Raw genomic sequence first — 25,867 nt, 5'->3', positions numbered from 1 at the left:
GAGAACAGCCTAAGGTGTTTGCTCAGTTTTGCACACCTGAGGACTAACTGTGGTACTTCTAGCACATCATTTTTATGGTGCAAATCAAATCAAAAGAATGATCTAATAATATATTGTGGGATTACATTTCCATAGTAGCAAAATTTGACATCTTGAAACCAGTCTGACTGCTTAGTAGCCAGCCCTTTCCTGGTCTTGTCACAGCCTCTGTTTTCTGCACAGGCTGTTGAGTATGAAAGCATCAAGCCTGAAAGTCCAAAGTAAGGTTTCTAAGGTATTTTAACTTTCTGAAAGAAGAAAATACAATGTGTAGCTAATGGTAGCTACATACATCTGTGGTGATCTGACTAAAGGTGGGACTGCAACATTTGGCAGTTTTGCAGCCTCATAGGCCACAGAAAAGAAAAATTACTGGGTGGAGAAGGCACAGAAAGAGGCTCCCTGCTTCCCTCCCAGAGTGTAAAGATGATGGATTTTCCCTGTAGCTGGCCAGGAAAGGGGTAGCTGGCGAGGGGTAATTATGAGTGCCTTGTTTATTTCCAAGTACTTAGCAATAAGGCCTGTTGTTTCTCGGGCTGTCTGATTTTACAGTAGTCTCATAACCTGCTGCTGACCCTTTCCTGGCAAAGGCTTCCAAGCCCACCTTGGGACCTTGAGGAGAAGTGACACCCAGACAGTAACCAGAGAGGGAAGGGCTCCCAAGAATATCGCCCTGAGCAGAGTAGGCCAGCACAGCCGCCACGCTCCGCGGAGCACCCAGAGATGCTGACAGCAGTGGGCTGGGCTGGTGAGAGGCTCCGTGTCAGAGGCGCGGGGCTGCTCAGGGAGCAGCTCACGGTGTAGCCTCCTCTGCCTGCGTGTTTCACTAACAGCATCTGTGCCTTGGACATCTTTATGCAACACTGATTTGAAGGTCTGAAAGCATTTTAGACAGCAGATGAGGTGGAAGAAAATAGAAGTGTAATAAGGTAATACATAGTCTGTATTAGGAATTTTTTTTTTTTTAAAAAGAGGCGCGTGCTCTGAAGAGGGCCATATGTTTTCAATCAAGGCATGCATAAAGCTCCTTCATAAAATGTAGGTCTTAAAAATCCTAAAAGTTAATAAAATGTTGCACTTGAGATATCAACAATCCTTTGAAAATACGAAGGGAAATGTTTCCATTAGGAAATAGGTTGTTTGCATTGAAAATGTTGCCTGTGTGCAACCAAAGAATAAACTATGGCTCAGGAGGTGTACAAAGGGGCAATTTAGTATTTGAGATTTGCAATCAAGATTTTAATGTTAAGCATTCTTGTATAGTTCCTCATAAAATATTATTTTCTATCTAAGGTATCAATAATATTTGAATTTAATTAAAATCTTGTTAATACTCTGAAATTCTATTAGGAAAAATAATATTTATCTTTGGTGTGTGTATTTACACTTCTGTATGCTTTCTTTTCTCCTTGGTGCAGCAATTGGAAGCAGTGGTTTCAGCCCAAGACAAACACACCAGTTCTCCCCACCACAGATTTACCCTTCCAAGTATGATATCTTTTTAAAATAATAATAGTAGTAGTAATAATAATAACTGGAATAGGCAGATTTTAACCTCATTTAAAATAATAATTGAGTCCATCTGTTAAGCCATAATTTAAACCGCAGCAGCTTCTAGGGGAAAAAAACATTTTTTTTTTAAATGCTAAGAATGTATTTGAAAAATATTTGTAAAGTTCTTATTTCATTTATTCTTTTATTATTGATTCTTACTGTTTTGTCTCTTAAAGTTTCTGTTGTCTAGCACAGCCTATGATTATGTGTTAATGAAGCAGCAGGATTATAATAAGGCTAAAAATAAGTACACACATGTCTGTCTAATGCAGTGTCTGTCCTATTTTCTGTCATTTGTAATCAATAGCAGACCCTACCCACATATTCTTCCTACCCCGTCTTCACAAACGATGGCTGCTTATGGGCAGACACAGTTTACAACGGGAATGCAACAAGCTACAGCCTATGCCACTTACCCCCAGCCCGGCCAACCCTATGGAATCCCTTCATATGGTAAGAAATCACGTCCGTGTTACTTTATTCCTGAGGTAAATGTTTTTTAGATCAAGGTTATGTGACCCTCAGGTTAGTACTTAATGGGACAGCTGTGCTCTAGAGCATTTCTTGTGGAACACTGTAAATTTTCCCCCCTTGGAATGAGTGGTGTTTAATTTATGTATTAACAAGCTACAAAGGTACTCAAGAAGACCCATTTTGGGATCGGGGGGAGAGGTTCGTTAGCTTTTTGTTGGTGACATCAAAAATACAGCACTGAAGTGGGAAGAGGGATCTCTGTGCTTCCATTACACAGGCCCAGCCCCTGGCTACTTGCTCAGGGCTCTGCTCCCCAGCGGTGCCGGAGGTTACGTGGGGACGTAAAGGTCTGAATTTCAGCTGATACAGATTACTGGAACACAGATGAATCTGCGAGGCTGTGCTGATTTTCAGCAGGCAAAAAAACTGATTCAAAAATGCCTCCATCAAAAAAATCTCACTTTCCAATGTTTTAAAACTCCCTGGAGGTGAAAATTGAGGTAAATTGCCACTGAAGGTCTGTCTGCTCGATGAAGGAGATAGTACTAAATAGCAAATATTTCCAAAAAAATTTAATTTAAAAACAAGCTGCCGTGGGTGAGACCATTTTCCTGCCAGACTGTCTGCTGGCAGACCACATAGCAGTGCAGCAGCGAGGATGCATTATTAGAAAATAGGTCTTATATTCCTCTGGGGGAATATATTAAAATTATACAATCCACATGCTTTGAGCAGTATATTTTGTAAAAATACATTCAAATAATGTAAGTTTTATACAAAAAGGACAGAACTCACCATACAAACTGTTCACTTTAAAATTGTTAAAAGTTTTAAGTGAAAAACTGGTGAATCTTCCATCTTGAAGTCTGCAAGTTGAAAATCCACTGGCTCTCAAGTATATCCTAGGGCAGATTATGGTGAACAGTAGGTTCACCATACATTCTTATTTCCCCATGCTTTAAAATAGGGTTCTAAGTATAAATTGGATGTTTCAGTTCCAGTTAGAATCCACATATTTTAAGCTTACACCGTGAGCTGGGGAATCTTAGACACACGCATGCACATATACACACCCAAGAGCTCCTGCTGATGAGAGCTTGTCTTCTAATTCCATCTGGATCAGGTGGGGTGATAACAGACAACCCTTTTCCCCACCCTGCTTTTCTTGACCTGTTTCTCCTGTGGACACCTCATGTTCATACTTGGCTGACTGCAAGGCTTGGGCAGCCCAAACAGTGACTTTTTTGTTTTTTGCTTGCTTCCTCTGGATGAAATCCTGACCTCACTGAAGTCAACTCTAAAATTCCCACTGACTTCAGCCAGGCCTTGATTTCCCTACTTGAGTTTAGCTGTCTCACTGTCGTCGGAGCTGTAATTGAGAGTTGCTTTACTTGGCAACTGCTTGTAGGGGTTAACATGCTTGCCTGCTCTTTTGTTTTGGTTTAGTTTTTTGCCTAGTCCATCCCCCATGCCTAGGACTTCAGATAAATTTACAATGTTTTACATTGCAGAGCTGCTTTTGACCACTGAAATCCTCAGCTCCTGAGCCAAGAGGGTTTTTATGCATTTCGTTCTTTTCAGAAAATGCCTTGTGGCTAGTGCTAAGGTGTTCCTTGCTGATGTACTTTATAGGAGTAATATTTAAAAGCAAATAACTATTTAAAAGTTTTGGGACCTAACATATTTTTTTCCATATTTAAGGCATGACATATAATCTGTTCTCCCAAATGAAATTATGTGGGGAGCATTAGGACTCTCATTTGCAACAGGCAAGAACTGAAGCCTTGCTTAAAGCCAAAACTCTACTCTTTGATCCGCAGTTTAGACCCCATGTACCCTCTGTCTTGCCTTTCTTTTGCCCAGGCAGAAATCTTACAGCAGTATAAAGGGAGAAGACTTATGCCTATGTGAAAGGAAAAACTGAGTTGAGGCCTCTTTCTTTTTGTTTCTTTACTCTGGTTCTACTAGAAGAAAGAGTATTCATGAGTTCCTGTATCAGCCTGCCTCAAGTTTTCTCTCTAGAGTGGAGTTTGGGAAGGTCCTGTCTCAACTGCACCTCTAGCCTGTTCATTTTTCCAGTTCCCCACCTCCACAGTCATGCAGCCATGCAGGCAGGAAGGGGGGTGGAGGGGAATGCCATTGACAGCTGCTGCCCTGGGGCTCCTGGCTCTGCTTCATCTGCAAAGCCCCTGAGGAGGCTGGAGAATTTCCTGAAGCTCTTTCCTCCTGCCTGCTCCAGCACCAGCATCTAGCAAAGGCTTTGCTTGCCAACTTCTTTACTTTCCAGATCCTGGCAGTCCCCTTGTGTCACTGTCCCTTCCCACTTCCTTGAGTACATTAGACTTGGGAGCATCGAGGTTTGATGAGTGAAGGCTTTCTGGATAAGAGCAAGTGTGAGAGCAAGTCCCAGGAGATGAAAGGCTCTTCATAGCATGGAGGTTTGCAAAAGGGCATGTCAGTGCCAAGTTGTCTTCACTCAAGTGTCATCCTCCTACTGCTGCTTTTGATCATCTCCTCCTGCTCGGACTGAGATAGAGAGTTGGATCAGGCTGTTAAAGGAAATTTAGGCTAGAAATTTAATACTTGATTTAGTTAAACTTTCTCTAAGCCATATTTAATCAGCATTTCAGAAGTCCTTAAACAGACAACAAATAGGGATTGTTGATACCAAATCATCCATAGCAGGAGTTTCCCCTTGAAAATGAGGTGTCAAGATTCGTCATTTGAACTGCTTAATTGTAACATGAAACAGAAGAAGCAAGTAAGCATCAGGGGAAAACAAGCAAACAGGGTTAGTCTGGCAGTTGGAGGCCTGGCAGAAGGAATTAAGGGTAATCAATGACAGCAGCTGAAAAGTAATTATTTAGATGGCAGAGAATATGCTGCCATTTGTATACAGGGAGGTATTGAAGTTTTGCCAACACAGTAGCTTCTGAGCCCTCTCCTACCTTGAAACACTGTTGAATATTGTCTAAAGAAAAATCCAACCAGGAAATGGACCTTAGATTAACAGTAATTTTCAAAGGAATGTTACTAATTCACACTTAGTTAATTCAGTTCAAATATTTTTGGTTTCAGAACAATGAGGTATCACTGAATGCCACAACGAAACCTAAGAATATTGTATCACTTTTCCATTACTTTGGCTATAATTATTTTTAAATGGTAGTTCATGTTGGGACAACTTTATAATTAAAACTAAGAGACAGAGTCTGAATTGTGTGCATTTCCTCAGTATTTTGCTTCCTGATATTTGCTGCTCATTGCCTTACAAATTGAGGGAAGAATCACTGAAACTGGGTAGCAAGTCATTCATTGATCAGACTTTGCATTCTTTTATAACTAAATTTAGAAATGAGAGAGTAATGTGGTGTGTAATGGATTTCCCCATCAGTGCAGATTAATGACTCTCTGCTATGCTTTTCCCAGTTCAGGAGATTGCTTCAGGAATAGTTCCTGTCTGTTAGGTGCTTTTTTGTTAAAAACTGAATTAGTGTTTAATTACCTTTGTAAAATCATCATTGTACTTAATACTGCTAGTTCTCTTTATCCACTTCTCATTCCTTAGAAAACTGTTCTTGGACCTGTGTAATTTTCATGTAGGAGTATTATACAATGCAAATCTCAGTTATGTCATTAATGGGTAGATGGCAGGAGAGCTTGGCTATGCTATGCTTCATTAAATTCATATAAAGTTGCTAATCTACCTCTGTGTAATGTCATGAATATATGGAAAAGTTTGCCTCTGGCAGGAAAGGAAAAAGGAATAATGCAACTTCCTGTTCATGTATAAATTTCTTTTGCAGTTATTGGAAACACAGTTTTGGATTTAACCTCTCCCTGGTGAACTTCAGTTTTCCACATGCTTTTAGACTGCCCTTACCCTATTCATTTGTGCATGCTCTCAATATTTGTTCTGTCAGGCAAGAAGAGTAGGTATATGTTAAAATTGCTGTTAATTAAGTGATTTTGTTTTCCATCCCTCTTTGAATATGAACAAATAGATTTGCTGTCACTAACTGATTTAGGTGCATTGTGGGCAGGCATCAAGACAGAAGGTGGATTGGCACAGTCACAGTCACCTGGACAGACAGGATTTCTAAGCTACGGTGCCAGCTTTAGCACACCTCAACCTGGACAGGCTCCCTATAGCTACCAGATGCAAGGTCTGTATAAACAGATGTTACCATTAATTGGATATAGCTAATGCTATGGTGGGTTTTTTTCCCTCCTTATTTTGTTTTATTCCTAGAATAAAAATGAATGTTTTCTTGGGCACTTAACTGATTTTATTGCAGTTGGAGATGAAATGATGATTGCCTTTGCTGAGAGAGCAACAGGCCAGCTCTCAGCAGTCTGGAAGATCCCTTGCTTCATTAAATGTTAAATAGTGAAGTGTTCTAGTGTTATTATAGTAAAAATGTATCTCTGAATAGCAATAGTTTAGCAAATAGTGAATGAGACAAAGCTAGTTCTGGAAAACGTGTCAGGATTATGAATTTAGGAAGTGCCAAATATAATTTGACACCTGAGCATGTTTGAGGAGGGAGAAGAAGATAAAAATACTTACTGCAGCTGTGGAGGTAGCTAAGTAATGATTGAAGTCTGTTTCTTTGAAGTCTATTTAAAAGTCGTAAGTCTTTGTATGTGCAGGCTATTATTATCAATTACATTTTGTAGCCTTACTTGCCTGTTTAGTTTACTTAATGTCTTTCCACCTTGTTCTCCCAATTCCTTTTCCCTCTTCCGTATTGAGAATTCACTGGTTGTGCCTGGTTCTGGATTGCTCACCGCTTAACAGATATTTTGAAAAATCTTTGTTTACCAGAAATAGCTAATTTGGGATGTCTGCTGCAGGCCTTTTCAGCCTGAATTTGGCAGTAGATATCAGGTGTGTTGCAGATTTTGGAATTGTTGAAATAAGTGATCAATCACAGAAACAGACCACATATTTTTATAAGTTTAGCACCTTTATATATTATCAAGCTCAGTTTAAACTGTATGCCATCAGGTAAACACTCCATGAAATGTCTTGAAGCAGAAGTGCTTTCAGAGACTAAGTGAGTGAGATTTTGCTTTTGTTCCACAGTTTTAAGGGTATATTGATCCAGTCCTTTGCTCAGACATGAGAGATGTGTTTTTGTTGCATTTTTTTTTCAAATCCCCTTTTGAGCTGTGTGTTGAGTAGCTCCATAGGGCAGAAGTGACCATCTGACATCTGAAGTATTGCTGACTTGTAGTGTGGTCTGACAAGTAAGAGGGACAGGACCAGAGTAGCATATGGATTTTCATCTACATGCTGAATAGTGATGGTCTTCTCCTCATCAGAGTAAATATAACCAAATCAAGTTACTGGTTTAGCTTTCTGCAGACAGCTACACAAAAACCTCAGGAAACAAACACACCTCCACACCCACCTCCACACCCACCCCCCCACACCCCCCAAAAAAAAATCCTGCCTCTCTGTAGGAGAGAGCTCAAAATATTTGCCAGCAGCAGCTACAATGATCTTCTGAATCAACATTTCAGCTTTTAAGGAACTGATAATTCACAGTAGCTAGGAAATAATGTTATTGAAAAATCATGTCTGTGCTGCCTATAATTTCTATTGCAGTAGTACCTTCATGCCATAGTCATATACTGGGATCCTGTTGTGCTAACTTCTACAGGCAAATAAAAATATAGTCCCCATAGAAGTTGGAGGCTAAAATAAAACACACAGGCTAGGAGGGCTTAATGTAACAATAAAGCTGACACTGTTTATGTATAAGAAACAGTTGGCACCCCATACTGGTTATCTAACAGTTCTAAAGATGTTTTTTGTAAGATACCGAGGAGAGGGATGTCAATATAAAGGGATTTTAGGCAGGAAAGGGAAATAGTTTTGCAGATGTCTATGGGAAACTCATTCTATAGACAGAGGGAAGAAGGAGCAGCATAGGATAACACAGAGAGTGCTTGGAAAATTTTAAATGAATGCTGTAAGTAATGTGAATGCTGGCATTAGTAGTGCAAAGCTAGGACTCTGTCAATAGTGTGCATAGAGTCTGCCATAAAAGGTATTGCTTTGTTTTTTTGCTTTATGCAAAATGTGTATAAGATCAGAATTGTCAAGCACAGCAAAGGGTGACAGGTGTCAAGAGATGGAACAGTAAGATCTTGGAAAGCATTTCAGCTGTATACATTGAGAGGCAAGGATCTAAAAATATTCTGCAAAAAGAAATATGTTCGAGATGACCCAGTTGTGAAGGCTCTAATAAGAAAAGGATCAGAAGAATTGTTTTAATGATGGAGTTTTCTGCAGAGCTGAGGGAGGAGGGGGTCTGACCCTGGGTTCTGCTCTGGCTGTGCTGTGCTTGGGCTGAGAGCTGCCCACCTGTGGAAGTCAGTGGATCATTGACAGTCTGGCTTGGGCAGAAGAGCCACAGGTCAGAGTTGGAGGGTCCCTGTGGTGTGTATGTTCTTTCTGTTGTGCTCATGAACAGCATGATGTCTGGGTGAGGGAAGGACTGGTCTTCTACAGAAACCTTAGAGACCATAAGAATAGAAATAAGGAGAATATTTCAAATGAAAGAATTGGTGGAGTATTTAGTTGCTAAGTAGAAAAGAATCACATTGCTGAACAGGTCTTTCTTGAAGTTAAATGTTTGACAATATATGTCATGCTATACATGAGAATATATGTCTTTGTAATATTTTCATTAAGTTAACTTTTGTGTTTGAAACAACCCTAAATTGACTTAATTCTTCCTTTTGATTGAACAGCTGTTAAAAGTAAACAGGAACATTTGTTTCCCTTTCCTGATTTAATTTTGGAAGGAGAACCTATTCATAATTTCAACTATTATTTAAGGACAAAATTGATTCTCATGACAGAAGACAGCGTTAGAGCTGCTGCTGTTCAGTTGTTTGTGCAGAAACCTCCAGAGAGGAAAATGAGTTTATTCTCCCTTTCCCCTCTAGCAGTATATGGGCAGGCTGCAGCCTCAGCCTTGTCATAGCCTGCAATAGCTGCTCTTCATCTCCTGCGTGCAGCTGCTGAGCTGCTAAATGGAGATGATGGATCCCACAACCTCCTTCACAACCAAGCGTTACATGACAGCGCGCTCGGGGCCCTGCTGGCATTCTTGCCTGCGGTAAAGGGGATTTCCTAGCGGCCTTGCAGTTGTCCTGCTCGTGTTCCCTGACTGGGGTTACCTCGTGCTCGAAAACCTTGGAGTTAATTCTGGTTCCTCTCCCTGGGATGAATGTCTCCCTGCAATGTAGGGACGCTGTCTCGCGGTGCGTGTGCAGCCAATTAAACGCAGTGCTTTTCCTGACCTTGCTAAAATTACAGCATCATTAGTCACTGAACAATAGTGGAGGGAGAGGCTGCCAATTTATGAAAATTATAAGGAGAATTTCTGCCTGTGACTCCTAGCTAAATTTATTCTGGTAATTGGATTTTTGTTTGTTGCAAATTTATAATCTCTGTAAGGGAGGGTGCATAGGGGGAGAGGGTGAGAAGAGGACTCAGGAGGTTCTGCCACCCATCTCCCCACTCCCCTCCCCCCCTTGCTTTATTTAACGAGTGTGTTCCTTAAGCTGTTTTTCATATAAGCTGCTTCATAGATGTTGAAAGACCACTTACATGACTAATGGCTGTGGGAATGGGCTGTTGTTCCTATATTGGCAGAGTTATAAGGATTGCTCAGTAAGGGTAAATGGAGTGGAGAAGGGCTGGGGGAAACAGCAAGGAAAGAACTCCATTTGCAACTGTCTTATTTGAGTCTCCTTTGACTGTGATAAAAGCATGACTTTTACCCTCCACCTGAGTTCCCTACCGCTGGAAGGGTGCTGGATCTGTGATGAGCACCAGCATTGTTTTAGTTACCAAGACTGTGATGACTGAGAATAACGATCCAATTGGTTTGGGAATTCAACTGTAAAAAAGTAAACGTTAAGGTATTTGGTTATTATTATACAGTATAAAAATATTGTGCTGGATGGCTAAGCAGTTACTAGGACAACAAGGGGGAGTTTGCCAAGGATTTTTAAACACTGTTGGCAAACGGAAGAAACCTTGAGTTCAAATAGCCCATCTGGCTGTCTACGGCTTTCCCAAGAGAGCTGCACTAAACTTCTGCCACATACATTGTGCCCTGATGATAGACATAGCCCATGGCAAGGACACTGAGCTAGGAAAGCAAATGGGCTTCTGTGGCCAATACACGGGGGAGGACCTTATCCCATGCCTGCGGCGGCGCAGGGTGAGCCCCACGCCTGGAGCGCACCCTAGTCCCAGCAGGGTCCGGCCGCCTTCCGATGCTGACTGGGATTCCCAGCTTTAATGTGGGTCAGAGCTCTTTGCAAAATAGACCTTTGACCTGCAATTTACAGCTTTTATCACATTTTAAAGCTATGTAGCCAGCCAGCTTAGGGCAGTAAATCTTGTGTGTTTTGTAGTGATTCTTATTTTTGTGTTTGTTCAGCTAAGGCAGGATAGCGGCTCTATGCTATGTTATGGCTGAATATTTAAAAAGCAATTTGCAAAATCATGAGTATTTTAAAAACAACCTCAGGCCTGTAGTTCTGGGTGGCCCACAGAGTTGTTTCTGAGAAACCTGCTTCATGTTTGTTACGGTCTAAGAGACCCCTACCCCTCCTCCATAGGAGCCAGCGCTGACCATGAGATGAAAGAGAGAGATCTGTGTGTTAGTGTGTGTGTGTCTTTGTCTGAGAGGGAGAGATGCTGGCTGGCATATAATTACTTTTCTCATTTGCTCTTGCAAATTATTTTCCAAACTTTCTGAGGAAAGATGATGTATTCCTCAAAAAAAGTCTATTTTTTTTCTAATTATAACTATGAGAGGCCTTTTATATCCTTTTAGAGTGGCTTAAACTGTGCACCTTAAAACCTGGGTTTGAATGTATTACTGCATCACTCAAAAAACCCTACAGAAATAAGAAGAGACACAGGGACTTATAATCTTCCAGACAGAGCACTATTAGAAATAAAATATCATTTCAAAGTTTTGCAATTTAAAATATTTTTCAGCTGTATTTTGGCTTTCGTGTTGGTTACAATAAAAAAAAAAAAAATCTGTTTTCCAATTTTAAATTAAATTTAAAACAACATGTTTTTCTCATTAGTACTGTTTATCTGTACTATCTGCTAAACTTGGATGTCAACTCTTCTGCTGAAGTAATATGATTTTAGTTCACAGGATTGGTAGCATCTATCAACAATCAGAGATTTTGCACTAGTAGAAGACACAAGAGAAATGTTTACAGTAATTTCATACATTAAATTTAAGCTTCATCCTTTACTCCCTCTGCTGTTGGTCTTCACACCTCCTTCTTTGAGGCTTAACTTGTATGTGCTTTTAGTAACTTTTGCAGTCAAAGCATTTAAATATTTTTCCTTCTGACTTCTCATAGCTACAATACCTATTGGTTTGGTGGTTTTTTTGTTTAAGAAAAGTAAATAGCTCACAAATGTCTTGCAGGGGTTGTAGTAAGTATGAACCCCTGCCCGCATTCTGTCCTCCTTGGAGTTGCAAAAATGTTGATTTTCCCAACGAGCAACCTCTTTTTGGATTTGGTTGTTAATTGCTTTCTGTAGGATACATCAGAGGATTGATGCATCTGTGTGCCTGGCTCCCTGTTGATTTGATTTTCATCCCTCCTAGTCTCCTTTGCTCACCTGCAAGTTTTGCTCCCAAGGTCTCTGTATGTCTTTGCACTGAGGCAGATTTTGGTGGCGAGGGAGGCTGTAAACAACCTGCACACTTTAATAACCTGCTCTGACTGGTGCTCTCCTGCTGGATGAGTTCAATAGGTTGCCTCATTACAGACTTTGTGGTGGCTTATGTAGCTTCACCCTGTGCATCCATATGTCTCAGCTGGTGGCTGTGTCACTCCTGGGTTATAACCAGCAAGGGCAAGACAGCTGAAAGGGGGTTGCTGCCCTTTTAGTGGAACAGCTTCTCAGGTTGGGTATTAAACAAGAGCCCCATCTGTTTATTTCTGGTGGTTCATGAAAGCTGGAGGAGGGAGATGGAGGCAGTAATTCAGTCTCTGGGCTAAATTCAGTCTTGGGTCTCCCTTCTCAGAGAGGTACTTTTTTCCTCCTGTGTCATGCCCGGTACACTCTCTCAAAAGAGAAAAAGTTTGCAGCCCAAGGCTGTCTGTGATCACTTAGTGAGTCGTAATGGCTTCGCAGTCAGACCAGGCTGTTTGGAGCAGGGAGTTACGGTTTTTGCTGCTCCTGTGAGGGCCTGAGGCTCAGGGAGAGGAGAGGACACCGTTCTCAAAGGTGGGAGGAGAAACAGAGCCACCAGGCTTTCATGAGGGGAGATGGTGTCTCTCGGGACAAGGCTTGTGCTTGTTGTTCAATGGAAAAAAAAAGTAAAGAAGCCCTCATTACTTCCACAGTGCTGGATATTATTCAGAGGGGTGCAATAGCCTAATTTTCAATCAGAGATGAGGTGGGTCCAAAATTCCTGTCTAAATTTCAGGGGTTTTTTTATTGCAATAATGAAACACAGAGTATAAGAACTATGAATTATCACTTTTGTATATTAACATGTTATAGAGCTGAATTGGTCAACATATGGGAAATATTACAAATATGCCATAATGTTATGATATAATCATGTGATTGAAGTTATTTTCCAATGCTTTGTTTTAGTAATTCACATAATTTTTCATTTCGTTTCAGGCAGCAGTTTTACAACATCATCAGGAATATATGCAGGAAATAATTCACTTACAAATTCTACTGGATTTAATAGTTCACAGCAGGTAAATTCTCATCCACTGAAAAAATGAAGCCCTTAAATAGCTTATTGAAAGAAATTATCATCCTTTCTAGTTAAACTAAAGTTTATAAATCTTTTTCTTCAATCTGTCATCTTCCAGTACTAGACCTAATTGTCTGAGGTTGATGTTCTTATTCACACATCTTCAGCAGTGTGTCTAATAAACTACTTGTATGAGAAGACATACTAAATTATGTGTAATTTAGATTTCATTTTACCGCCTCACAGTTTTAGGTTCTACAACATCCAGTCCAGGAAGCATACGTGCTCAAAGTCTGACATGTGTTTGTAGTTATATTTTGGAATTTATACTAAAAAGTAGCAAAACTCTGATGGACTATTCAGTTGCTTTTTTGTCTTGCAGGAATATCCCTCTTATCCCAGTTTTGGCCAGGGCCAATATGCGCAGTATTATAATAGCTCACCATATCCTTCACATTACATGACAAACAGCAACACCAGTCCTACAACACCCTCCACAAATGCAACATACCAGCTTCAAGAACCACCATCTGGCATCACCAGTCAAGCAGTTACAGATCCTGCAGCAGGTAATTACATGGATTTTATGGTCCCTATGAGGCACATTTTTGTAAGTTGAAAGAGGATTGAATTGGATTTTTTTTGTGTAGTTGTTGATTTTTCTTTTTATTATTTCTTAATCCTGAGCCTGTGGCATATCTTGGACAGATTTTAACAGAAAATAGACTAAAGAAAAAAAAAAGATCAGTAAAAGTTTTAAAGCTTATCTGGAATACAAATTGTTTGTATTTATTTGTAGAGTGTTTGTGTTAAAAGTTGCAGGCTATGGATAAGTCTTTACAGTAAAAAAGAACCTGGTGCTTTTAAGCTCTGTCTTCATTAAGAAAAACCCCTTTGATTTTTCTTAAATAAGACTGAAATCAAGAGGCCTTCATACCATAACCCAACTGCCCACTTGAAAGACAGCTTTTGTTTCTTACTTTCAGAGGACATAATAATGCATGCAGTGGGGAGTTGAAATTGCACAAGTGTTTCCATTTTAAGAAAAGATTTTCAGTGGCTTATTCTTTTTTCCAGTCATTTTACCTTTCTTGTTGGAATTTGGCAGTCCTTTACTAGTTGAGAAATTTTTTTAACATTTATGCCAAACTGCTCCAGCTGTTTTTGGAAATGAGGGGTGAAAAATACTTTTCTCATTATTAAAAAAAGTAAAAATCCATTTTTTTAACAGTTCAAGCATGTCAGTCATTAGTCAATGGCAGAAGTTTGAAGTCTGTCAGAGAGAAAGTCCAAGGCAGCAGATGTGTTTCTCAGTAATGCAGGAAGAAGCAGTTATGATTTGGCAGTGGTATCAGGTGGTTTTGTTTTGGACTTCTTTGGGATGAGTTTGGGTTTAGTTCTCTTGAAGCACTTGATGGAACTGATCTTCCATGTGCAATGCTAAATTTTCATATAATTTGCTAGGCCTCTGTTTCTTTTCTGCATGAGTGTGCACCTGAAGAAAATGTTGTGCAGTGTTGTCTCTTTTGAGACATTTGCTGCAAGTAAGTAGGGAAGAAAATATAGCTGGTGTGTGCATTTATATACACGAAGTCACGGGTGTGCACTGTATTTGAGAAAGGAATCTTTCTAAATTGTGAGTGTCTTTCTAATGAGTGCTTATTGGGGTCTGTTGCATTTAGATGTGGATTCATATTGATGTCTGCATAATTATCCTGCTTTTCACTTTTAAAACATTTTTTGCTTTTGTTTTCTTGTGATTTTGTTTGCTTTTTTTTTATGTTGGAAGCAGTTAAGTTCCTCTTAGCCCAAAATGCTAATGTGATCAAGTTTTAGCTGCTATCAAGATACTAAAATTGAATCATTGTATTATCTGGGTCTTGATCCTTTGCAAAATCTTGGCATGTATTTTTCTAAAGTCATTGATCTTTACTATAGCATTTACTTCCTAAAAGCTTTAGTAAATATGCATATAAAGAGAGCGGGTACATTTTTTCCAAGGTCAAACTTAGTGGCTTAAAGGCTGTCCTCCTATTTAAATAGTTTTCTGTGTTCTATAGGCCTGAACAGAGCTTTTCAGTTCCTTTTTAAGAAATCTTTCTTTTCTCCCTCACGTCTTCCATACTCTTGTTACAGCATTTTTGTCTAAAAATTTGAAAGAATTTGGTGGGCTTTCCCTTGGATGAGTTCTGCACCTAATCCTTCTTCTAATTTGTTGTTTCATGTATTTAAAGCTGTACATCCATGGATGCTCTACCACTGCTTGCTTAGCCCTTGCTTGCACATGTGCACACCTCCTCTGGCATTCCTGGGACTGCCATTTCTTTTCCCAAAACGTTAATGTTACTGATTTAACAGTTCTGAAAATGTTCTTTCTAAAAGTTTGCAAATAACAACTTTTAATGTAGCTATGGGGTTATCATGGGGCTGGCTGCCTCTACCAGAGGCAGGGGCACATTTAGGAAGGTACCTGCTGCGGGCCGCTCTCTCAGAAGGAGCCGATGAAAGCCATCTCCATCAGTGTGGTTGCAGTCAGCAGAAGGTATAGGGCTAGACCCAGATTTCTCCATTTTTCTTCATGCAGTTGTTGTCTTTATGCAGCTAAGTTAGGATCAAGCCCATTTAGGCTCTTTCTGTGTTGAGTGGAGAGAGATGAACACTTCTAATTAGAGTTCAGTTTAACGACAGTCTTAATCCTGAGATGCCAAAGCCTCTCCAGTGCTATGAGAGCAGTTTAAAGTGCCTGACATACCAGTGCTGGCTAAGTAAAGAGAAATTAGGTGAGAATCTTTTGCTGCCTCATAAAGCAACACTGGTAGAAGGGAAGCAAGGACCCGTCAGTGAATCCAGTGCTGCGCTTGCCATTTCTCCTTAGACAGTGTAAATGATTTTACTTTTTTCTTGCTGAGGTTTATTGCAAACCCTCCGTTGAGCTCATACACAGTCTACTTGGAAGACAAAGCAAGTCTGGAGTCAAAGAAAAGAGGGATCAGCATGTAGGAAGGGAATGCTGGTGGAGTGGGTACAAGTGAAAGGTGTATTCAACAGATGGAAATTCATGGTTGGGTCAAAAACACAGAACAAAAGAGAAAATTAAACAAATTTTTATTGCAATTAGTAAAATTTCTGTAGGCTGTTTTGCCACATCTGCTCAAGTTAGGCTGCTGATTCTTTACCACAACTGGAATGTTTGATATGAGAGATGGTGGGGAGCAGTGCAGAGCCATCACATTTAGTAGGATGGGCTCCAGCTGCTGAATTGCAGCTGTCTATCCTTAGACATCTTCTGTATTTAAAAAAAACATGCAATCTGTGTGGTTATGAACTATGCCAGGACAAGCACAGAGCAGCTTTCAGACTTTACAGAGGCACCAGAATAATTTGACAGACATAGGTGGTTTCTATGAATTTGGGCCAATAAGTGAAACAGAAGAGTCTGGTAAGAAAAATGTGAAAGGGAGAAAGTAATTATGTGCTCTTGTGACGTTTTTAGTAGAGTTTTGCAGACTCAGAAATCTCAGATAATTTCACTTGAAATATATTTATTTCCTTGTCTAAATATAAAATAATCCTTTTGTGGTTTCCTTCAGTTACTAGTTAAATTTGAAAGTTTCTTGCCATGCAATCCAGAACATGTGGGGATTCTTGCAGAAGAACCTGAGATTTTCCATGTGCAGTGTTTCTTCTTTCTCTTTGCTTACAGGATTTGAAACTTTCTTGTACCACAGTCAGGACAAAACTATTCTTTGCACAGAGGTTTATAGACTTTGTCTCCATAAATCAGATATACAAATTAATGTTATTTTCTTGTGAACAAAAGCCTGTATTTTTATTAGTGACATAATCAGAAAGTTGCTGATTTTTTGTCTAAGCTGTAGTATCAAGAGAAGTAATAGTAAATAAATTATAAAAGAGAATAGAACTAGATAAATAATTAAATATTTGTTCTCCCTTCCAATATTCAAATTCATTGAAATAGGTTCAGAGTGAACAAAAGCAGTATTTCTTTGTGTTTCACGCAGGATGTTGTGGATGTAAAAAGTTTATGCCAGTTCAAGCATAACTTTGACAAGCTCAAATATTAGATTTACACAGACAACAAGAAATTCTTGATGCACAAGATCACTGGAGACAGTGGATGAATTAGTGCTATGTGTATGTCTGTCCTTTTTATGCTTTCTTACTTAGTTTCCAGCTGTTTGCCAATGTTGAAACTTACCCTAGACAAATGAAGTTACGCCCCCATCCTATGCCTACCCTGATGCTCAAAAATACTTAGAGTAACATTCATAACATGTATTTCTAGGAGCTAATATAAAAAAAGACTACCTTTTCTAAAGCTGTAATAATTTCTCTTGCAATATTTCGACTCCATCATCACCGCTGGTAATAAAAAATTCTTGATTTGTGCAATTTTTTTTTTAATTCGGTCAGGAATGATGAATTTATCCTTCTATTTCATATGATGATGTATTTATAATTTATTAAACAGTGTTTCTGACAAGAGAGACTTGCATTGTTCTTGAGATTCAATCTCCTTCATTTTCCTTGGTTTCTGTAATAAGTATGTTTAATATATTACTGGAAGGTTTGGGGTTTTTTCATATTACTCACATACTTCACAATGCAGATTAAAAACCTCACAAGGGCTGTGCAAGCCAACAAAATTTGGTCTCAGACATGGGTCACTATTTTGCTCTTAAAGACTAAACTTCTTTTTCCTTGAGTACTATATCACATTTAGTATTGCAAAAGGGAAATCAACTTTTGGTTTCTTCTTATCGTGTTTCATAACAATAAATTAGAGACAGAAAAGTGAAACAGAGCAAATCGTTTATGTAGGCAACTTTTCACTAATACCTGAATGGAAAGAAACGCAGCTATATTCACAGTACATTTCTGGTACTCTAATGTTTGTTCTTTTTTGTAAATATAAATGAAGAGCAAACCTAGAGGATATATTTATATAAGGAAGGAAAGTCATGGAAAATTCTGTAAAAACAGAAATTAAATTGGATACAATAATGAATGACAAGGGACAGTACTGGTTATGCTTTTCTGATGATGGTTGTTCTCCTGGGATGTTGATCTTTGATTTTGGTGGGATTAAAAGTAACAATGACTTCAAATTGTTTGAAAATGGAATTAATGAGTAAGGGAGAAATAACTACAACAGATACAGATACTACTGGCCCATTACTTCACTTTTTTTCTTCTACAAAGAAAGCTGGAGAAAAAAAATCTGGACCACTTTAGGTTGTGGCCATATATAGTTTATAAATACTGTTATACATGATATTTTGTCATTATTTTAAATACGCAATCCTAAATCAAAACTTCAACCAAGCTTTGAAATAAATAGTCATTTTTGCCACTATTTTTAACAGACTGGTGAGAGGTTCTGTCAAGTTTATAATAGCATGCTCTTAATTCTCAATATACAAACATTAAATTTGTTTTTCAAGTGAGGATTTTGACATTTTGTCAAAACAGCACTAGAGATGTACTTCTGTGTTCCTGCCAGCAGGCATTATTGTATTTCTTGCAATACTTAGTGCTTTTACTTACTACTAATACAGTACTATCTTTTTTTATAGGCAAGTAAGAAAAGAAAATCCACAAATACATGTGATTTTACTGCATTGTTTAATCCTGTTCCAGTTGTATGCAAGTAGAAGTTTGTATACGTGCTCATGGAATTTGTGTTTAGTTTTATTTATGCAAAAGGAAACTTTAATTATGCAAAAGTAAGAAAATCATAGCGTGAGACTGACATATTCAAATTACTTGAATCTTATATTTTTATTTGGATGCACAGGAGTTGAAATAACACTGGAAAAATTAAGTATAAGATTTAAGGGGAAGCCATTAATCTGGTCACAATCTAAATGGAAAATTTTTGTACATACCTACTTGCAGAGACATTTGACTGTACTAATTACCCTAGACCCACCTCATCCCTGTAATTTACATTGTGACATGAGATATGATTACTTTGATAATGTATGTTTACTCTTTTTTTGCATAACCTTTCAGTGTAGTGGGGAAAAAGTCTGACAAAATTTGCAATGCCTTTGTCAACAGCAAAAGCTCTACCCACACACTCACCAGCTGGATTTACTTAGAGACAGACTTGATTTTGTGCTTTCTGGCATAGCCAGTTTTCCCCAGATTTGTCACTGGGCACTATTGCTGTACATCAAAATCAACAGTAAGAAAATGCAGCAATTACTTAGGGGGGATTTCCACAACAATCAGAAATGAATTACAGAATATGGTGTTGTAAATGCTATCTCTGCAGCTGTATTATCTGTTCATAAGTAATCAAGGTATTTTTATTTTTGAGTTGATGGAAAATTGTCCTGTGTGACAAAACCATCAACACTGCCCAGAGTGATGTATAAAGGGAAGTATAAGCTTATGAACTCTTATGTCAAGTTGCAGTTATACAGTGCCTTGAAGCATAGAGGAAAGTCTGATACAGTATGGTTCATTTATTTTAGTTAAGCCAGGATGTCAACATACTTCATTCCTCACAGTTACTTTTTCTGTCAGGCTTGATGCCACCATATACTACAGGGGTTGCTACCAGGTCAGAGGCAGGGGAGTACTGGTCACACCTGGAAAATAAGACATTTATAGAATCTGGGTTGAAAATGGTTTTTTCTTACTGACTGTAAAAGTCAAGAGTGGGTCTTTTACATTTATCCAAGGTTTGGAAGAGGGGACTCTTGAGTGTGTGAAGAAGAAATAAGCTATGATGTTTAGTGTCTGTCTGGGGCAAAGTACAGAGAGCTGCTGTAGCAGGGAGGTCTAAAATGATGTGTATGTCCATGGATGCAGAAGAATAACTGTTGCTACATTATTCATACAATTTTGTGAAGGCATGTGCAACACAGAGAGATGGCTGTAGTGGTCCAGACAGATGGATCCACCAGGCCATGCCCTGCCTGCCCCAGGGGCCATCAGCAGGCACCTTGGGAGCAGCGAGCACAGGCTAGGCTTGTGTAAGACTTGCCCTAAGCACTTCTCCAGATTCCAGATATTTTTGTCTCAGGGGATTTCCAGACCTGCTATTGTTTGTGTGTTTAGGGTGTGCCTGCATTAGCATTTTAATTTTGAGTAGGGTCTGTTTTGATGTGAAGCTTTGGCTCAGCAGAGCAGTCCTAGGGCACCCAAATGGGGTCCTTCCAGTCAAAGCTAACCTGAAAGATGTTCTCCAGGACAGTTCCTAATTCCTCCAGCCCCTACTGAGGATGCCCAGGAGACTAGATCAGGATGCACTTGCACTGAAATAACCTCTCAGAAACAGATATCGGAGCCTGATATAGTTGCCACCCCTTGCCTGGTCCCACAGATCTGACTTTGCTAATGTGGTGCACCTGTAGCATCCCTGAATGCTTCACTTCCAGGGTCCTCTCGAGCCCTTGTAATATTTTGGGAGTCTGGCATGGGGTTGTTTTGGCAAAATGTGCCACAAAGCTCGTAGCTTTTATCTGAACTCCTTGTATTTAACCAGGCTGCTGCCAGCTCCCTTTGGTGATCTTGCTTTAGTGTTGGACAGGCAATGGATCTGATCCTCATCCCCTTCCCTGCTCATGATTATGTGGAGGGCAGGGTTTTCTCCTGCATTTGTGTTTATGATGCTCAAGAACAGGATAAAATTGAACTCAATGCTTTAGAAACATCATCATTTCACTTGGCTAATACTAAAGTATGGCTGGTACCATGAAGTCAGCTGAAGTTGAACAAATCACTTACCAGTGATTATAGGGTAATGAGTATTATGATAACATGGTTTGTAGCCATGTAAATTGACTTCAGCAAGTCTTTTGATGCCCTGGCAGTTAAACCTTTTCACTTAACAGTCTTAAAAGCAAACTAGGCTAAAGAAGTTTGGCAGAAATTACAGCAGAAGGATAAAAAGCTGTTTAGGAAATCATGTCCAGAGAGAACTCTAGAGTGAGAGCTTGCTGTTAAAATAGAAGGATGGCTACAGCAACATTCTTCAATGTCTGCCTTAGGCCTAGCACCAGACCACATTTTCATTAATCATTTAGGTGACGGAACAGAATGTGTTTGTCTATTAAATATGTAGATGACACCATGCTGAGAGGGGCTGTGAGGTCTTTGGAGACGGGATGAGAACTCAAAAAATGGAGATGTGATCTGAATAGGAGCAGGTGTGAGGTATACATTTAGGCAGGAATGATGAACTGCACAAATGTGGGATGGGGAATGTTGGCAGCTTCTTCCAGGCTCTACCTTTCCCCACGGACCACTCTCAGTACTCCACATATTAGTGGCACACAGAGTACCCTCAGCCGCTGTTGTTTTTCTTTCTCCAGAATTTGTCAGGGCTTGGGCTTGTGGGGGCTCAGGGCTCAGCTGGACACTGTATTCTTTAACTGGGTTTCCTTATGAGGCCCCGAGAGCAACCATTGGACAGTGAGCTGTCCGTGCACGTGGAGGTTTCCCTTTACATACATGGAATAAGTTTCTTGCACACAATGTCAGGTTTTCTCCCCATGGGTTACTGCCATCTGTCACACTGTTTGTAACACACTGATCTCCTGAGTAGACTTGGAAGCTGCAGGTATTTGCAGTGTTGCTTATTCAGTTCATGTGCAAGATTTGGCCAGGTCTTTGAGAAACAACCAGTTCAATGTCACCTCTTCCTCAGAAGATGATCTAGGAATGATGAATCTAGCATTTATGGAAAATATTGTAGAAAATGCAAATTTTTTCATGCCAAGTGGTATCCAGGGGAGGGTAGCCTGCATTCAGGAAGTCAAGATTTGCTTGACATTGCTTTGCATTATTTTGTCCAGTTTGGCGAGACTGTAGAAAATGACAGTCAGAGCCTAGCAAAGAAGATTGACAGGAAAGGATTAACATAACAACAAAGAGGATCTGTGAACAGTCTTCAAATGCATGCAGATACAATGAATAGAATGATTTTGCCTCTGATTTCACTGATTAAACTTCTACTGCTGTAATGAATGCTGAAGTTGTATGTTCTAATGACACAGCTGTCCAAGCAGCAGAGTAGATTTCCTGGAGAGATCTGTAAAAGCAGGACAGACAAATCTTTTATGGGAATGATGGAGGTACAGTGGTCCCAAGAAGGGGTCCTGAGGCAAGGGTGGGAGCCTTTCTGTCAGGTGAGGATCTGGTGCATCCAGACAGATTACCTGTGAAGGGGACATGGAAATGAGCCTCCACTCAAACTTGCAGCCCTTAGTCTGAAATTTTGGATGCAGTATTTATTAGTGAAAGGTGCTTGCAAAGATGGAAAGCTGGATGGCTCTTACAAACAGACTTTCTTCCCTGCCCCCACCATGCTCTGCTCTGTGTGCTCACTCGTTTAGATTTGCTTGTTTGTTTATTTGTCATGAAGTTTTGTTTCTACTCTTTCCATCTTAACTGTCCCCTATTTTTTTTATTATTACTCCTGCAAGTTTAATACTTGAAACTTTTAGGCATAGCATGACTGTGAGAAAGATTTTTAAAACTGGGAACTAAAGACGCACTCCTAAGAACAGTGACAGAGACCAAAAGCAGCCTAATTTAAATTAGTCAATAGGAAATGCAGTTTTTCATTACACCTAAATTTTAGAGTACTTATTTAGAACATCATTGGTCAGTATACCTGTTGAAGAAATTCTGGTCTGTTCCTTTTACAGGGTTATAATTTATTTTAAGACTTTTGTGCATTGTTTTCTTTCTCTTTTCTTTTTATTAAAGATTTTATTAATGTATAGCAGAAAAATTAATTGGGAAATTGGTACTATTTGTTACTGTTTCTTATTTATGGTTAAATGCAGTAGGTGAAAGAGCAGTCAGCATTCAAAGTTTAAATCATTAAAATAAATATTCTGAAGTGTGCATTGTCATAAGAAAAAAAAAATATTATTGGGATGTGTAGATAGACGTGGCTGGATAATTTTTGTTGTTTGACACATACAGAATCACTCTTTTAGTAAAGGTCAGATGTCTTCAGAAGATTCGGTGCTTAACCTTGAGTTACATCTTAACTTGTTCTGCTTTGTTTGATGTAGCCTGAAATACTTAGGTGAATACATAATGTGAAATATATAAGATATGCTAATTCTCAGTAAGTGTAGTTTTGAAGGCTGAGCATGAGAATTTCAAGACCTTTTCCTTTCATTCAGCACAAGCAACTGTTATTATTTTGAGTAATTGTGCATATGTGGTGTTACACAGATGTCCAGAGTCTCCTCCTTAATCTAACCTTTGACCTCAGCAGGATGTTTTCCTAGGAGAGAGAATCCCCTGTGTGAGAAGTATACCTGTCTGTTCAAGCTGGAATGCCACAGTCTAGGCAGATTAAAATGAAAAATTTTATATCTACTGGACTCTAAAGAGTAGTTAATATTAACTGAGCAGTAAAATTGAGAAACATAAAAACTGCAGCTGCCTTCACTAAAGTAGTGTTTTTAGGAAAAAGAAAAGAAATCATGGTGACCATCAAAATAAAAGTATTTGTGACCTTCAGACTATGAAAGGAAGTTCCCAAAAGAGATTTTAAAATGTGTTGTTGTGTTTCTGAGGACTATGGTACTGCTAATTGAATTAATGGGAAGGTAATTGATGCTGGATCTCTGCTTTGTTAATGTACAAGCATTCACTGTGATAAAATCTATGGATGTTAAGAGTAGCAAAATATCTTCAAACTAGCATGTTTTCAAAAAAACTCTTGTTTTTAACTACATGAATCATCATTCTTTTTTTCACCTGTTCAGTAACAGTAAATATTCTTATTAAAAAATGTTGCTGAAGCATAATAATTAGCATGCAATAATGTTTGTAAGGATTTTTATCCTATCTTGAAGGTACTCACTGGAAATGTTCGGTGTTGACTAGGCCTTTGAAAAATACTAGAAATTTCATCTTTACAGTTGATGCATATTTAGCACTCAATTATTTAAATTATTTAGGAAAATAAATACTCTTGTTTATGCTATATTTAGGAATAATTCTGTTCTTCTGTCTCAAATGTAGCAATCTAAAAGTGTCTGCAACCAGGCAATTTGGAAAATTTTTCAATTTCTATATGTTTGAATTTTTTTTCACACCTGGTTGGATTTTTCTTACCCATCACCGTAACTGTTATTTTAAAGCATTTAAAGTATTTAAGTTTGAAGAGCTAGAGTTAAATTAATGTTGTTTTATGAAAAGCTGGTATCCCTTAAAATTGTTTGTTTAGTCTTGTAATAATTGAAGGAATTAAGATTTTTTTTTCTACTAAGTCTTTTATATGTGTTTACTGAAATAGTTTATCCCTCTGTTTTTACATATAACTTGAGCTAGACTGAATTATTTATGAATCAATATTACCACTTACCATTTTACATTTAATTACTTTAGTTAGGACTGGGTTTGGTGTAAGCAAGTAAGTTGAACATTTTGAATATTGAACCAAAAGGTAAAAAGTGTCCTTTCTTTACTACAACAGAATACAGTACAATCCACAGTCCATCCACCCCCATTAAAGATTCAGATTCGGATAGATTGCGTCGTAGCTCAGATGGGAAATCACGTGGACGTGGCAGAAGAAACAATAATCCTTCACCACCACCTGACTCTGACCTGGAGGTACTTTATATAAAATGTCTTTGTCCTGTTACAGACTTTATTTTTGTCATTATTTTTCACAGAGAAGTGTTATTTGCGCATCAAAAATAAAGTGGCATTGAAGGTCTCTTTTTTTTAACAGTATTTTCATAGAAAATTGGATTTTTCTTCTAAAGAACCTTCTTCAGGATGAGCTCCTATTTCCTCAGAAAAAAACCCTGGGTGAATACTGGGTGTTTCTTTCTCATTTTGATTAAACAAAGCAAACACACAAACCAAAGCAAACAAACAAACCAAAGCAAACAAACAAAACAAAACAAAAAAGCAACCAAGAAAAAAGAAAAAAAAGGAGCAAGCTTTTCCCAAGTCAAAGAAAGGTTTGCATTTGGACAGGAGACACTTCTAGCACAATAGTGGGGTTTGTTCTCTCATGCTGTGTTCACATTCCTCCCAGTGGCCCGTAGTTTATGCTGAGAACACATCTCCAATGACACACCACAGCTATGAGTGTCTACACTGCATTACTTTTCCTTTCCAAAAGCTTACCCCATTTGTCATCATAGGAAATACAACCTCACCAGGATTTAAAATACTTGTATTTGAACACTTTATTTTTCATTAAGATATCATTTTGTGTGTGGTCGAAGGACAAATTTAAAACACATATTTTTCATTGTCTCTAAGCAAAAGAATTATTTACTGATGCCATAAGTTTTATACATACATCATCCAAGTTCATAGTTTTTGTTCTTCAGGTGCCTAAAATGCATTAAAATTAGCCTAAATTAAGGGGATTTAAGTGCTTAGCTGCAGTCTACTTTGTTTTGGTTTTAGAGGTAATGTTCAAGAGTAGTTATATGAATTTTGTTTTGTAAGACTTGCAGAAATACAGAATTCTAACCCCAAGGATTTAATTTTCAGATGCTTCTCTTTATTTCCGTTTCTATCTCACATCAAGCTTCAAAAATTACATTGTACAATCTCATTTTCTGTGTATATTTGACAATACTCTAATTCTATTCTAATAGAAGGATTTGCTATAATAGCAATTGTAATAAAAAGCCAACAGATTGTACTACCCTACCCACTGAAAAAAAACTGGTTAGTTTTGAAAATAAATGGCAAGGAAACTATGGTTTTGATATGCAACCATTTCAATACAATTTTCCCATTTGTGTGCTTAGTGATTCAAATTTTAACTTTCCATTTCAAGTGTTAGCTTCACAGAGGAACACGTTGATTTGATTCTCTTTTTACAGAGAGTATTCATTTGGGATTTGGATGAGACAATCATCATTTTCCATTCCTTGCTTACAGGGTCCTACGCTAACAGATACGGAAGGGTAAGTGTCAAGAAACTGATGGGAATGTTCAGTGATATTTGCTGGTTTATGGTTGATACACAAGGCATACCAGAA

At 38.6% G+C, this 25,867-nt stretch overlaps 1 protein-coding gene across 10 annotated transcripts in view; it reads left to right on the top strand.

The window, feature by feature from the left end:
* Nucleotides 1-25,867, top strand: part of EYA1 (EYA transcriptional coactivator and phosphatase 1) — a 163,897-nt gene that overhangs the window by 88,759 nt on the left and 49,271 nt on the right. For 5 of the 10 annotated variants that reach the window (XM_039549835.1, XM_039549831.1, XM_019289013.3 and 2 more), the window contains 7 exons: nt 1,458-1,527; nt 1,901-2,046; nt 6,096-6,233; nt 12,770-12,852; nt 13,234-13,420; nt 24,331-24,470; nt 25,709-25,792. In XM_039549835.1, the coding sequence (XP_039405769.1) occupies nt 1,458-1,527; nt 1,901-2,046; nt 6,096-6,233; nt 12,770-12,852; nt 13,234-13,420; nt 24,331-24,470; nt 25,709-25,792 (848 nt within the window). The remainder of the gene's footprint in view (nt 1-1,457; nt 1,528-1,900; nt 2,047-6,095; nt 6,234-12,769; nt 12,853-13,233; nt 13,421-24,330; nt 24,471-25,708; nt 25,793-25,867) is intronic. The other 5 variants (XM_039549838.1, XM_039549834.1, XM_039549837.1 and 2 more) reach the window with 3 other exon arrangements.

Source organism: Corvus cornix, chromosome 2 (genome assembly GCF_000738735.6).
Source record: "Corvus cornix cornix isolate S_Up_H32 chromosome 2, ASM73873v5, whole genome shotgun sequence".
NCBI lineage: Eukaryota > Metazoa > Chordata > Aves > Passeriformes > Corvidae > Corvus > Corvus cornix.
This window is presented reverse-complemented; position numbering and strand designations above follow the sequence as displayed.